Here is a 14,908-nt window from a genome sequence, read left to right as displayed (position 1 = left end):
TTATAGTTTTAAGGAAAAAGTTCAAGTGAATGTATAATATATCAGTATTTAAATGCTATTTTAAATATTTTTTTTCCACAATTCATTGCATCATTGAAGGTATTGATTACAGAACATGGTGACCTGGGAAATGGAAAGTTTTTGGATCCAAAAAACAGAATCTGTTTCAAATTTGATCACTTAAGAAAGGAAGCAACTGATCCAAGACCATATGAAGCAGAAAATGCAATTGAATCTTGGAGGACTTCAGTAGAAGCTGCTCTGCGAGCTTATGTAAAAGAACATTATCCGAATGGGGTCTGCACTGTAAGTCATCCAGTGTGCAGTTCTTTCTTTTGTATTATGTAAATATGACGGTGGTTTTGTGATATCTTGAAATTTATAGTAACTTACAGAATGGACATTTTATAACTTAATATTCCTTTTTTTGAAGTAAATATTTCTAAGAATGTTTACTATTTTTTTCAAGAAACTTTAAATAGTAAATGTATTATGATAGTCAAAAATGGAAAAATGGTTGTACCTTGAATTAAATCCAAGTGGTAATTCTCATACATTGATTTGAGGAACATGATATGATGAGATTCTTTAATCTCATGTTCATGACTCATCTCCCTAAGTTTACATCAAACTTCTTTTCATTAAATTACAAGATCTTAGAACAAATAAAATTATTTGGAGGTGAGCTCTTGTCCTCCTGTGTTTTATAATCAAATTTCTTAAGGTTTTAAATGTGGTTCTTTCATAGGTTTAACCTATTTTTTATTTTCAGGATAAAATATGATAGAAAGTAGGAGTACTTTTTTTTCTTTCATAGATTGTACCTAGGTATGCTTTTTAGTCCCCCACATTTGTGTTTCTGTGATCTTCTCCATAGCCAGTGATCTTTTGAAATGCAAATCAGATCATGAAATCTCCTGCTTGAAATTCTTCAAAGATTTCCTGTTGCACTTAGGATAGAGCCCAGGCTTCTGAACATGGCTTTCAAGGCCCTGTGAACCTGGCCTCTGCCTACCTCTCCAGCCTAAGATGACCATACATCCTGGTTCATACCTGCTGTCCCAACATAATTATTAGTATTACCAATAGCCACCTCATTTCACTTTCAGAAGATTCCTGGTTAGGACAGAAATTCATATGGTCGCTTTAAGTATCTAGCTCTCAATAATTATTTGAGAAGTATAGCAACATAACCTAAAATACCTTACAGGTTCTTTGAATTATAACCGTGTTGATTAAGATTATTTTGGAAGAATACCTCAAGAATAAGGTGGTGAGGTTGAGTTAGAGAGTCCTTACTTGTTCCCAGGGGATCGAAAGACAAATTATTCATTGCTTTTTTAAAGCAGTTGGCAAGAGGTGAAATAATATCATCACACCATTGCAGGCATTCTCTTAGTGACCTTTCTTAGTTATAAGTAAATTAACTTTCTCACTTCTATCTCAATACTTTTTTATTTTAAATGTCTAGAGAAATGGCAACCCCTGAGATTGTGGGATGTTTATGAATATTTGAAGAGTACAGTTAGTTTTTTTTTCCAATAAATTGTACTTCATTAATGGTGAGCTATTTTATGATTCACTAAGAATCTGTGATTAGGTGTACATATTTAAGTATTTGTTTTTCTAGCTACTGTATTGGAATGATGACCTAACTTTGTGTTCTTTTATATGTTCTTGCCAAAATGCTGTACAATTTTCAGTATTTTATAGATGTTTAAAGTTGGACATTCTGTGGCCCTAAATTCACTCTTGTGTTTATTTTCTTTATCAACAAGGTATATGGTAAAAAAATAGATGGACAGCAGACCATTATTGCATGCATAGAAAGCCATCAGTTTCAAGCAAAAAACTTTTGGTAAGTTAAAATTTTGTGTATTGGGGAATTTTGACACTGCTTATATACTCTTTGTAGTTCTTGCTTTATTGCTTGGGCCTATACCTTGTTTGTGTATGATTGACTAAGAACAGTATAATATAAAACTTCAGCCTTTTTATATAAGAAAAATATCTGTTCCATAATCAACCTTATCTTTTAAAGGTAGCAGTAAATCTATTGACACTCAGTGAAAAGAAGGTGGCAGAGCGTGGGGTGTTTTTAGACTAGCAAGCAGCATTCTGAGGGAACGTGTGCCTGTGAGCAGACCAGTTGGCAGGCCCATATGCTCATTCTGAGAAGGGGTTGTTCCTGAATGAGACTTGCATGGGGGAGGAGGGCAGAGGTACTTATAAAGTGAAGAATGATCGTGTTTTGGTACGTGAACTTTGGTGACTCTGAAGTAGATGTTTTCATGTGGATTGCTTTGTGCTTGGTTGGCCAGTGTGAGGAAGTAATGACATTTTTGTCCAGTGAGGCAAATTACAGTCATGTCTTATAATTTTTGTACAAATCATTTGATTATCCCTTATAAAAGTCCAGCTCCCCAAAGCACTGATTTGCACTCGTAATCTTGGACTTTTAACAAGTTGTTGGGCCTTTTTATCCTTAGACAAGACTGTTTCTGAGATATCTCCTGTTATAAAATTCTGTGGCTCTCCAAGACTTTGTAAGTTCAGAATTGAATGAAATCTTTACTTTTATCCTCCCTTTTTGATAATACATTCTGAGGCTGTCAGAGTAAGTATGGTCATAATATTTACCTTTTAAGTATATTAGTCTTTGACTTGTTAGCCGAGTTGGTTGGTGGTGCTGTTAAGGGTAGGGTAGCAGGTATCAGTAACCCCTGTGGACCAGTTTGGTCTATGGCCCAAGGTTGCTCCACTACTTAACCATCACAGAAATAAATGCAAGGTTACAGGAACTTTTGGAGGAGAGAGATCCATTATCACTGAAGGAAAGTAAATACTATTTGTAAACATAGGCCTTAATGACAAGCTGCAGTTTCCTAAAAATTCTGTTGTATTAACTTACTTGTATGGCCTTGATATAAATGTAGTTTCTCTATTTTAGGCCTAAAAACTTGTAGCATTAATTTACCAGTATCCTAAGAAATAAGTCTTCACAAAATTGCTATTAATTTATGCTGTTTTTGCCAGGATATATATATAATAAAATCAATTTTGTTGGGATTGAACTCGTTACTAAGTTTTAGTTTAAAATATATTGAGAGATGTTACAGTAAATTTACTAGTTTTCAGAAATACAGTTTGAGTGTTAGCATATATAAAATGAAAATGATGTCCTTGAATTTTCTAGTCTGTTTCACTTCACATATCTGAATTTTTTTTTCTAAACTACCACTATGAACATTACATCATTGAAGCTAAAAATCACTTCCACTTTTTGGAAAAGATAATTTTTTATGACATTCCAAAGTGCTAGACATCACATATCACAATAACCTCAGTAAAATCTAAATATTTTGGTACAAAGAAATTACTTCAGTTCACCTCAAATGCAGATAGCATAAAAATCAGAAGATTCTGGTCTTGGTCATTTCTTAGATTTCACTAGGGACATTCTTTTCTTGGTCTCTACTGTTTCCCTAACATCTAGCAGTATTGAGGGCTTAATAAATGTTTGTTGAATAAATACACATTTGTAATTAAAGCATTAATAGAAGAGAAGGGAAGAATATAATTAAAAGCTAGGACATCTTGACTGTTTACTCCATTGATGAAAGAAAGGGTACTGTCTATGCAGTGCAGTTTACTATTACTATATAGTAATGCCTTTGGAAGGATCTTTTGAAATAGTTCTCAAATTGGTACGATTACTTGATTTGGAATTACTTTTTTCTTTTAATTTTCACAATCAGTGGTGATATATGCACGTTGTCATTATAAATCAGAAATGTGTATGCTTAGAACTCACTAGTAGTGCTTGATACTAATACCTAAATAAAAGGAATAACTTCTTTTGGAATCATGAAATAAAAATGAATAGATCTAAGTTCTTTTTCGAACCAAGCTTCAATGGATAATTTTGGCTAAGTCACTCAAAATCAAACCATGTTATAAAATTATGTTTTATTTTGTAGAACATACACATTGTTCTAATAATAGTACTTTTCAAATGGTAAGTGTTAACTTTAGGTATGAGAGTGCTATCATTCTGCAGGTTTTTGTGATTGGGCAGACTGCAATATTGAATATTGAAGGGAACCCAGAAATAATTCTGTAGCAAAGCCAGTATAGTGATCCATTCGCTCTGTGACTGTTTTAGAAATATATACTGTTTAAAAAAAAACTGCCAGGTATAAGTTTACGTATCAGAATATGTCTTTAGTATGCAAAAGAGCAAATAGAGGTCAGAAGAAAAGGAGTTGCTATGAAAAGGCTGTCAGGAAAAAATTAGGATAAAATTCATTATCTAGGAGACAAAAATGAATAACATGCCTGTTGCTTGTTTGTAATGTCACAGTTTCTTACGATTAATCTGTATCAATTTTATACCAAAAATCATTTTGGGGTCTAGGAGGAGGATGTATGTGCCTTTTATGTGGAAACTTTGAACCTAAAATTGGAAAAGGGAAAAAAATCTGATGCTTATAACCCTTTAAAGCCCTTCTCTTTCCAGATATCAAAATCTCCTTAAGAATGTTGTATTACTATCCATTCTTTTAAAACTACGGGATTTTGTATCATTCACTGGATGGTAAACTTGTGAAAGCCCCTGGTAATCTGAACATTTATTCAGTTTTTTCTTAATTAAAGCATAAGTCAGAAAACTGATGTAGTTTTGAACTGTATTTTAAGCCTTAGCTTTAGAATTCTGAGGTTGCATCCATTATATAGGTCCTTTCTTATCAGCAGGATGAAGATTAAGTTAAATGTAGCTCATAACTGAACGTAACCTCTTGACTCTTCTGAATATTTCAGGGATTTTTTAAAAAAGAATGTCCAGCGTCCATCCCCCACACTCTCTTATACTGTAGAGTGAAATTTAAATCTGGAACTTAAAATTTATTCAAATTATTTTCCCTACCTTATTTACAGCTGCTGTTTTTATTTTTAAGGAATGGTCGTTGGAGGTCAGAGTGGAAGTTTACAATCACTCCTTCAACCACTCAGGTGGTTGGCATCTTGAAAATTCAGGTATGAAGTAAAAAGAATTTGCTGATCTCTAGATGATTCTGAGCAGAGAAGCAACTAATTCATATGTTTACATTTTCATAGTACTCAATAACTTTCTTTTCCAGGTCTTTGTTTTGAGGTAATGGGAAAAACAAGTAGTGCTGATTTCATCTTTTAAATAACCTTGCAGTTCATTCCCTAGTCATCAAAAATCTGCAAGGATAGCTGACAGATTCTAAAAACACAGCTAACATTAGATGCTACCATTTGGTCTGCTCGTCATACAATTTATTCATCCAACCATCTTCTGAGTTTGAGTTGTGCTGTTCTGTCTTTTGAATTGGAGTGGAGTTGAGTGAGGTATAATATTAATATATGTGTGTGTATAGATGTATAAGTATATATATATGTTAACACATGTACATACTACATATATCCTAAGTATCTTCTGTACTCATATTTGGCTTCTTATGTGAAACCCACTAGAATTGACTCAGTGTAAGCTCAAATGTTTATATAGAAGAAATTTGATAACTAAGAGGATGTAAATATGAATATTACTAAATAAGTTAAAGAAAAATACTAATTTCTTTCTATCTTGGTTCACTTATTTATTCAATACATTTGTTGCTTAACTATCATGAAAGGTATTATGCTAAGAGCCATAAAGGAATAAAGATGAATCAGATGCACTGCTCTATCATTTGACTCCAGTATACATTATTTCTAGTCTTTTATCCTATTACTTGTTATGTCTTGGTGTGACTGTCATTTAGGGGCTAGAAAATAGAGGTTGTGAGCATGGATTCTGAAACCAGACTGCCTGAGTTTGAATCCCAGCTCTGCCAGTTATTAGTTGTATGACATCAGGAAGTCATTTAAGCTCTTTCTGTTTCCTCATCAGCTAAAAAAAAGAAAACAGCAACAATGAAATAGCTCATACAGTTTTTTGAAGATGAGTTAATATGGGCAAAATGATTAGAACAGAGCCAGACATAAAGTGCTTGTTGAATGGTAGCCATTATTGTTGACATTATTTTTTCCTTCAGTTAGGCCTCTAGCTCTCACCTGGGTAATTTCTGAGATGTGCCCCTGTTGAGCCAGAGCTTGTTGAGAGCCAGGATTGTCTGGTTCTATCTTCAGCACTTGGCATGATGCCTGGTTTATAATGGTTACTTTATTTTGTTGATTTGTTGGACCCTTTGCCATCTCCTAATCCACTTTTTTACATTGCCATCAAGAAAGGTGATTTTTAAAAATTTAAATCTGGATATGTTACTTGCCACTTGAGACCATCTTAGTGGTACACTCACCTACTAGATAGTCCAAACATATTTGCATGGCATAGAAGGCCCAGGGTTGACTTGTCACCTACCTGTATATTCCGCCAGCCACAGCTCCTACTCCCCAAACTCACACACATGCCAGTCCTAAGTACCTGCAGGCCTTTCCTGAAGTATGCTCTTCTCTACTAAGCTCAGTTTCCTCATCTTCCCTAGTTTGTTATACTCATTTTACTAAACCCAAGTACAGTGTTACCTCTTTTCTGAAGTCCTTTGTTATGTCTCAGAGAGAGTCTGGAGTATTGCTAATGTACTTTGTACGTACCTCTTACTATGTTGTGTTGAAATATGAGGTCAGGGGCTGTCTTTTTAAAAGCTTTGTGTCTCTAGAACCTCCTGTAGTAGCAGTCTTATATAGTAATCACTCAGTTAATGTTTATTGAATAAATTCATGTCTTTGAATTTGAGGAATTAAATGGTTGGTGGAAATACACAAAACGAGTGGTGTTGGGAGAGAAGATTGTGAGTTTGATTTTGGAAATCTTGAGTTTAGATACCAGTAGAACATCTATGAGGTACAAATGGGCAGCAGTCCAGTCAATGGAGGGCTTGCCTGAGTAACTACAGGAACTGCTACCTAGTTCCTCGCTAGCCTGAGGGCAGGAAGAGGCTTGCTGGAGTTTAAGGTCAGGAGCTCAGCAGAGAAGACTAGGTTAGAGCTGAAATCGGCAGTCATCTGCATTGATGTGATTGTTGAAGCCATGAGGATCTTGATAACTCCTGTAATGTGGTTTCTGTAATTTCTTTTTCTAATAGGTTCATTATTATGAAGATGGTAATGTTCAGCTAGTGAGTCATAAAGATATACAAGATTCCCTAACAGTGTCTGTAAGTAATTAATTCCAAAATAAAATTTAAACAACCTAATACTTCTATACAACTAGAGCGGTTTTGGAATTAACATTTTAAGTAGTATTTCTGCTTCAGATTAAAGTGTTTTCAGATAGATTAAAGATGGTAAGTAATTGGAAATTGGTACCTAACTTTTTTTTTAGCAGCTTTATTTAAAGAGATACAATTCACATACCATTCAGTTCACCCATTTAAAGTATAAATTTCTTTTTTTTTTTAAGTATTATATTAATAGGGTTGTACAACAGTCACCACGATCTAATTTAGAACATCTTCATCCTCCATCCTTCATCCTGTATCCATTAGCAGTCATTCCCCATTCCCTCCCACCAGCCCTTCCCCCAAACCCCTCTCAGCCCTAGGCAACCATGAATCTACTTTCTGACTCTGGATTTTCCTCTTCTGGACATTTTATATAAATGGAATCCTACGATATGTGATTTTTTTGCGACAGGCTTTTTTCACCTAGCATAATATTTTCAAGGTTCATCCATGTTAGAACATGTGTCGTACTTCATTCCTTTTTATAGCCAAATAATAATCCATATACCACATTATATATTTATCAGTTGATGGACATTTGTGTTGTTTTCTACTTTTTGCTTCTATGAACCTTTGTGTGTACTGTTTTTTGTGTAGACATTGTTTTAATTTCTCTTTGATGTATACATAGTAGTGGCATTGCTGGGTTGTATGGTAGTTCTTAGTTTAACCTTTTGAAGAACTGTCGGACTGCTTCCAAAGTTGCTGCGCTATTTTTACATTCCCATCAGTTGTATATAAGGTTTCCAGTTTTTCCACATCCTCACCAAAACTTATGTCTGCCTTTTTATTATAGCCATCCTAGTTGGTATTAATTGTATCTTTTATTTATTTATTTATTTATTTATTTTTGGCTGCTTTTTTGGTTCTTCGTTGCTGTGCGTGGCTTTCTCTAGTTGCAGTGAGCGGGGGCTACTCTTCGTTGCAGTGTGCAGGCTTCTCATTGCGGTGGCTTCTCGTTTCGGAGCTTGGGCTCTAGGCACGTGGGCTTCAGTAGTTGTGGCACGCAGGCTCAGTAGTTGTGGCTCGTGGGCTCTAGAGAGCAGTCTCAGTAGTTATGGCGTAAGGGCTTAGTTGCTCCACAGCATGTGGGATCTTCCTGGACCAGGGCTTGAACCCATGTCCCCTGCATTGGCAGGCGGATTCTTAACCACTGCGCCACCAGGGAAGCCCCTGTTAATTGCATCTTACTGTGATTTTTATTTATATTTTCCTGATGGATAATAATATTGAGCATCTTTTTGTGTATTTGTTGGCCATTTGAATAGCTTCTTTGGAAAAACGTCTTTTCAGATTCTTTGTGTATTTCTTAATTGGTTATTTATGTTTTTATTGTTGTTGTAATTGTTGCTTATGTATTCTGATACAAGTCCTATATCAGATATATGATTTACAAATATTTTCTCCCATTCTGTGTGTCTTTTCACTTTCTTGGTAGTATCATTTGCAAAACAGAAGATACCAGTTTTGATGTGGTCCAGTTTAGTTTTTCTTTTGCAACTTATGCTTTTGGAATATTAATAGAAACCATTGCCTAACCCAAGATCGTGAAGATTTACTCCAGTGTTTTCTTCTACGAATTTTATAGTTTTAGCTTTTAAATTTACATCTGTGCTCCTGTACTTAACTTTTAAACCCTATGGTATTTTTTTTTCTCTATTTGGAGTATGATTTAATGAAGTTTTTCTGAAGTTCAGCTTTCAAATTCTGGAAATTTTGAACTCGGTTTTTTTTCCCTGCAGAGGTCTTTCACACATTCTCTTCATTGAACATGCAACTATTTCTTTGCAGAATTTTTTTGTCCCAAAGGTATTATAATATGTTAACAGTGACATTTCTGATAAACATTTATCAAATGTGTTGTATACCTAAAAGCATTAGTATATTATAAACATCAACTGCTAATATTCAAAATTAGCTAACTTACAAATAGTTTTTAAAGTTTATTTTTAATTTAAGAAAGCATTTGATTTAATATTAAGAAACATGTGTGAGTGTGTTAGGCCAGATGCTACCTGAAAAGAAATGAAAGCTATGGGATTTTTGGATTTTCTTTTTTTTTATTTTCTTTTTCTATTGGTTTTTTTCAAGTTTTCATTAGCACTTAGGTGATTTCTGCTTTCTTGCTAAGTAGTATTCTTCTTGCAAAATTGCCAGGAAAGATAATTACTAATGTCTGGTTTTCCATGAGACATTGTACTCAATATAGTTTTATATCGTGAGTATATATGTAATATTATTTGTGTAACAAGGTACTTAGTATTCTTTGAGGAGTTTGACATTGAGTAAAGAGTCTTCCTAAGAGAGATTTGTCTACAAAATTATAGACTGTGGAGTTGTGAGATCTCGTTGTAGTAATTAAACTTGACTAATATGCCAATTTGTGCTGAGTGTTTTAGGAATTACCTTTTCACTTTATCTTAGAGGATTTTCATTGTTGCTTTACTGTTTTTGGATAGAAAAAATGTACCCATTATATAAATACATGTGTAAATATATATAAATAATATATGTAAAGTAAGGTGTTCGATAATTTTACATCAACACTTGTTAACTTTTAGTGTTAGGAAAGAAGCAAAGAAATGCATTATATCGGAATAAAATTCCAATATAAAAAAATTTTTTTTTAATTTTTTCCAGAAAATATTTAAACACTAAAAAATGCACCTTAAACTTTAAAATATGCTTTTTCTAATTGGTAATATTTTTTAAATGTATCATTATGGTGGTAAATATTGTTCAGTAAATATTTAGCAATATAGTCATTAATTAGAAATCTGTGACTAACATCTTACCCGTAAAGATTTTTGAAATGCTTGTTAAGTGTTATAATTGAATTTTTCATCAGCATGTACTATTAAGATTTTGCTTTCCTTAACCAGTGAAACACTAAAGCCATGCTCATTCTGTAGACTTTTAAAACAGTTTTGCCTAGTTCCCCTTGAATTTAGAATAATTCATCTTACAATATTTTCCCTTTGTCATAATTTCCATCTGTGTTATTTATTAACAAATCATTAAACATACATCTATTGACATACCTATTTAAAAGTAATAATGGTGTAGTTTTAAATTACTATTTTATTTACTTTTGATTTTGTTTTTCATTCAGAATGAGGTACAAACAGCAAAAGAATTTATAAAGATTGTAGAGGCTGCAGAAAATGAATACCAGGTATGATTTTCAAAAATATTGTATAATCTATATTTGCTTGTAAATAATGGCACTGAAGTTTTAATTTCAGTCATAAGCCTGAATTTTTTCATTGTTTCACTATAATAAGATAGTCTTTTTTGTGTGTTTTTTGTTTGTTTTAGTTCAAGGGCAAACTTGTCAAAATGTAGCTAAAACTCAGTTTTAGCCAACTGTAATTTCTGAGTATTGGTCAAAATAGGCCAAGATTTTAAATGGTTATTTTGTTTCTGATTGGAAATTCTACTTTAGGAGGTACTTCCCAAAGCATTTGGATTATATGTGATCTCCTTAGATCATATTTCATTTTGTACTCTTTTACATTCTTTACCTGCTTCTAAATTGCACTCTTGAATTTAAGCATTTAATTTGTGTATTGGACAAGTTTCCACTCCTTGCAAACAGTAATTTGTGAAATTGTTCTGAGAGAAATAGTAAAATAGATCCAAAATGAGGACACACAGATAGTAAATCTAATTTATAATTTCATTTTATTAAATTTACTTATTCAAAATGATTATAAGCTTTTTCTTTTAGCTGCTTTTATAAATAGCTTTTAAAACCATATTGGGGTTTTTATTTGGCTTTTTAAAAACAGTGAAACAGGCTGCTTAAATAAAGATTTTTCCTAAAACATCTGTGTGTTTTATACATTGTTCCGTTCCTTTTATTTCTTTAAACTTTTAACTACTGTTTTTCATAGACTGCCATCAGTGAGAATTATCAGACAATGTCGGACACTACTTTCAAAGCCTTACGTCGACAGTTGCCAGTTACACGCACTAAGATTGATTGGAACAAGATCCTTAGCTACAAGATTGGCAAAGAGATGCAGAATGCATAAGATGAACATTGCATGACCGGATCATTTTAGTGTCTTTGCGTTTTAAAAAAAATCATTGCAAAAGTATTCAAAACTGTCAAGCTACCCAGTCAGATGGGCTGTTGCCATTTAAAATCACTGTAATTAATTAGTTTGGTTAGAGCACAGAGCTTAGCTAATCAACCATTATTTTTTATTTCTTTTGTTCAAAGAAGATTGAAAATCAGTTTAGTTTAAATGTCTTTTACTTTCTTTTATGCCTTTCTTTCTTACAATGAAGACATGATTCCTCTAGTTTAACGTCAAAAGTTTTTTGAAGTGTTTCAAAAATATTTTACTTACTGTAACCCTAAAATTATTGTCTTTTGGTTTATGAAGTGGGTAACTTTTGATATATGCCCAGTTCTTTTTAATGGGGTCAATAATGGACATTCTAGTTTAAGGTGGTTGATGGATTTAGCCATATATGCTGCTAAAGAAATTGTCTACCTTTTCCCCCTTACCTCTTTCATTTATGTAAGATTGAGATTAGAGGGAAAGCATTTTCTATATCAATTGTGTTTAAACCTTTCAAGGTTATTTAGCTAGCTTAGTGTTTAACTAAACTTTTTTTAAACAAGGCCAAGGTCTAATGCTGTTTTGAGATTCTGAATTAAATGAAAATACTTATTTCAGAAATGCATTTAATGCTTTTTTCTTGTGACAGTTATGCAAATTAGCTTGGATTCCATATGTCCCTGAGTTATTTTTATCATAAAGCCACAAATGTATTATAACAAGGCAAATTGTAATATATATAATCCTGAACTCATGACCATGTCTCAGTTTATTTTTTTCTTGGATTGAAAAGTACTAAAATTCAATGTGACATTAAAATGAAATGAGAATATTTCATTTTATACTATTTATTTGAGTATAAAAATCACTTACCAGTGAATCATATATACTATTTTAAAATACTTTCTTTGGATATTTGTGATTCTTAACTGGTTGTAAATTAGAAAAGCTGGGAGTACATGTGGTGTGCAGTTAAGTCTAAATTTTTCCATCTTCCTATGCATCATAAGCATGTTTGTAATATTTTTAAAAATACATTTACTGATGCTACAGGAATTTCAAGCCTGTGGCGAATGTTAGTATTTACTATAGGGAGGGTGGATTTGTGGTTTCATTCAGTTGAGTATTGCTTATTATACTCCAGTGGAATCCTTTCCTCACATACTCCTGCGGATGTCTGGGCCTGGAAATGTTTTTTTTAAAAACACCACTTTTATTTTGTACAATAAAATATTTCATTAGCTTGAATTGTATAGATTTTAAAAATTCTCTCAATGAAAGCATGTTGTTTAATTTCTTAATGGTTGGGCTTTGAAAGCATTGAGAATATAATATGAAATTATGACATTTTTGGTTAAATCGTTTTTTCTAGTTTTAAAATACAAGTTTTGTCATACTGAGATTCTGGAAGAAAATGAATTAGCAGTGTTAATTATTCTCTTTTTTAAAACACATTTTCAAAAGTCTGATAATGATTCTGAACTAAACACGAGGTGAATCTTTAATTGATTAGCTTAATCGTGTCAACTGGGCTATCATGGGATTATATCCCCTGAAGGTCAATTACTTTGGCTCTGTTTTATGACCTAGAATGCTGTCGTAAAAATATATGTAATTGTTTTTATTTTATTCTTTATTTTTTAATTTAATTTTTTTTTATACAGCAGGTTCTTATTAGTTATCTATTTTATACATATTAGTGTATATATGTCAGTCACAATCTCCCTATTCATCCCACCCCCCAACTTGGTGTCCATACGTTTGTTCTCTTATGTAATTGTTTTTAAGGTGATGTGCATTGAAAAGGTCATATTTATCAAAATAATTTAGAGTCCAGTCTGAAATAATGGTTGTGCTATAGACTTAGTCTTTTATAGTCTAAGAATAGCATTTTATTAAAGTGGAAGAAGGTTAGAAACACAAAGTATCCTAAAACTCAGGGATGTCTTTTTAATAGGAGTCATAATGTCTACTGTGTTGAATAGGCCGAAGTATGGAGATAAAGGCAAAATTAGAACAAAATTAGGAGGCTGCTGCAGGAATCTGGTGGAGAGAGAAAGCTGGCTAGGCCTGAGGTGGCAGCTGTAGGCTGTAGAGGTAGTGATATCTGGATATATGTTAAAGATAAAAGCAAGTGTATTTGCCAGGATTGGTTGTGGAATGTGAGAGATGTCAAGGACATTTGGGGATTGAGAAATTGGGGAAGATTCAGGGTTGGTGAGGCCTGGGAACTTGGTTTTCAAGGGGGAAATATCATGTAGCAGTTAGATACTGGAGATAGGAGGTAGAGGAGTGCTCTGGACCAGAAGAATGGGAGAGCGAACAGACCTGGGAAACATACTTCTGATAGCCAGGCAAAATGAAGGACTACTCAAAGTTAGTGATAATGAATCTAATGAGACCACTAAGTATGACTGAATGTTCTTCTTCGGCCATGTAACACTGCATGAGTGCGGGCACAGAGTAGGTGAATTGGATTTAACCAAGGTTGTGGTTTTACCAAGGGAGTCTGACTGCCCCCATGAAGAGGGGCAGGGTTGTAATGATAACCTGGAAACTTCAGCTAGGTAAGCGGGGAAGTGCGGACATGAAAGGAGAGGAGGGATAGTGAAAATGTGGCACCATCAATGGATTATAGGTATGTTTAGAAGGAATGGCCTGGAAATGTAGGAGGTAGGGGTTAGAGTGATATGCTTAAAATTGAGAATTTGAGGAGTTAACACTTATCTGTCACGACAAGTATGATCAAGGGGATGACTGGCTGAGTAAGAGAGGAGAGGAGTTCAGGAACCATGAAGCCCGGGCTTGCTGTGGATATTGCAGTCAAGAATTACGATAGAATTAAATGTTCTGATGTGATACATTTGACAGATATTTATGAGGTTTTTCCTCATTTGGGATTTTGGAAACTAAAATGGGGACAGAAGCATTAAAATGGTATCCTGGAAGTTCTGGTTCATTACAAATGTTCTGGGATGGACTTCCCTGGTGGTGCAGTGGTTAAGACTCCAAGCTTCCACTGCAGTGGGCATGGGTTCGATCCCTGGTCGGGGAATTAAGATCCTGCATGCTGTGCAGCACGGCCAAAAAAGCACTTCCTTTAGGAAAAAAAAATGTTCTTGGAAAGTGAAATTCTTAGGAAAATAATTAGGGACAATTATAGATAATTCTCTAGCATTGGGGTGGCCCTTTTTGTGATTAAAATCATTTTTGACTTTTAATCACACCAGAAGCTTTGGGATAATGCAAGATCCTTTGAAAACATCTTCCATACTGATCATCCGTTTATGATTTGCCAACTAGTGGTTATAAAATATAAAGACATATTTTTCCAAACACGGGAGTTTGGTAATGCATGTGTGTTATTAAATTTCCTAAGAAGAGGGTGTATTTCTGTTCATTTCTCTGCGGAAGATTATTTAAAAGCAGAATCACAATGTACGTGCTATTCCTAAGTTGTAGTGTTTTGGGCCTGAAACTGAAAACTTTTTAACAGGGCTCTTTGTATAGGCATCTTCAAATTTGACTTTCTGCATATCATGCAAAAGCTTTATTGCAGGATTGGCTAGTAATGCTAGCTAT

General features: G+C 33.7%; 1 protein-coding gene across 1 annotated transcript in view; it reads left to right on the top strand.

The window, feature by feature from the left end:
• CAPZA2 (capping actin protein of muscle Z-line subunit alpha 2) overlaps window positions 1-12,673 on the top strand; it is a 53,900-nt gene extending 41,227 nt beyond the window's left edge. The window contains exons 5-10 of the mRNA XM_059933545.1: window positions 100-306; window positions 1,779-1,858; window positions 4,959-5,037; window positions 7,116-7,187; window positions 10,366-10,428; window positions 11,150-12,673. Coding sequence (XP_059789528.1) covers window positions 100-306; window positions 1,779-1,858; window positions 4,959-5,037; window positions 7,116-7,187; window positions 10,366-10,428; window positions 11,150-11,290 — 642 coding nt within the window. The 3' untranslated portion in view covers window positions 11,291-12,673. The remainder of the gene's footprint in view (window positions 1-99; window positions 307-1,778; window positions 1,859-4,958; window positions 5,038-7,115; window positions 7,188-10,365; window positions 10,429-11,149) is intronic.
• Window positions 12,674-14,908: the final 2,235 nt, after the last annotated feature.

This window comes from Balaenoptera ricei, chromosome 9, assembly GCF_028023285.1.
Source record: "Balaenoptera ricei isolate mBalRic1 chromosome 9, mBalRic1.hap2, whole genome shotgun sequence".
In the NCBI taxonomy this organism is placed as follows: Eukaryota; Metazoa; Chordata; class Mammalia; order Artiodactyla; family Balaenopteridae; genus Balaenoptera; species Balaenoptera ricei.
The sequence above is the reverse complement of the archived record's forward strand: the minus strand, read 5'-3'. Positions and strand labels throughout refer to the sequence as shown.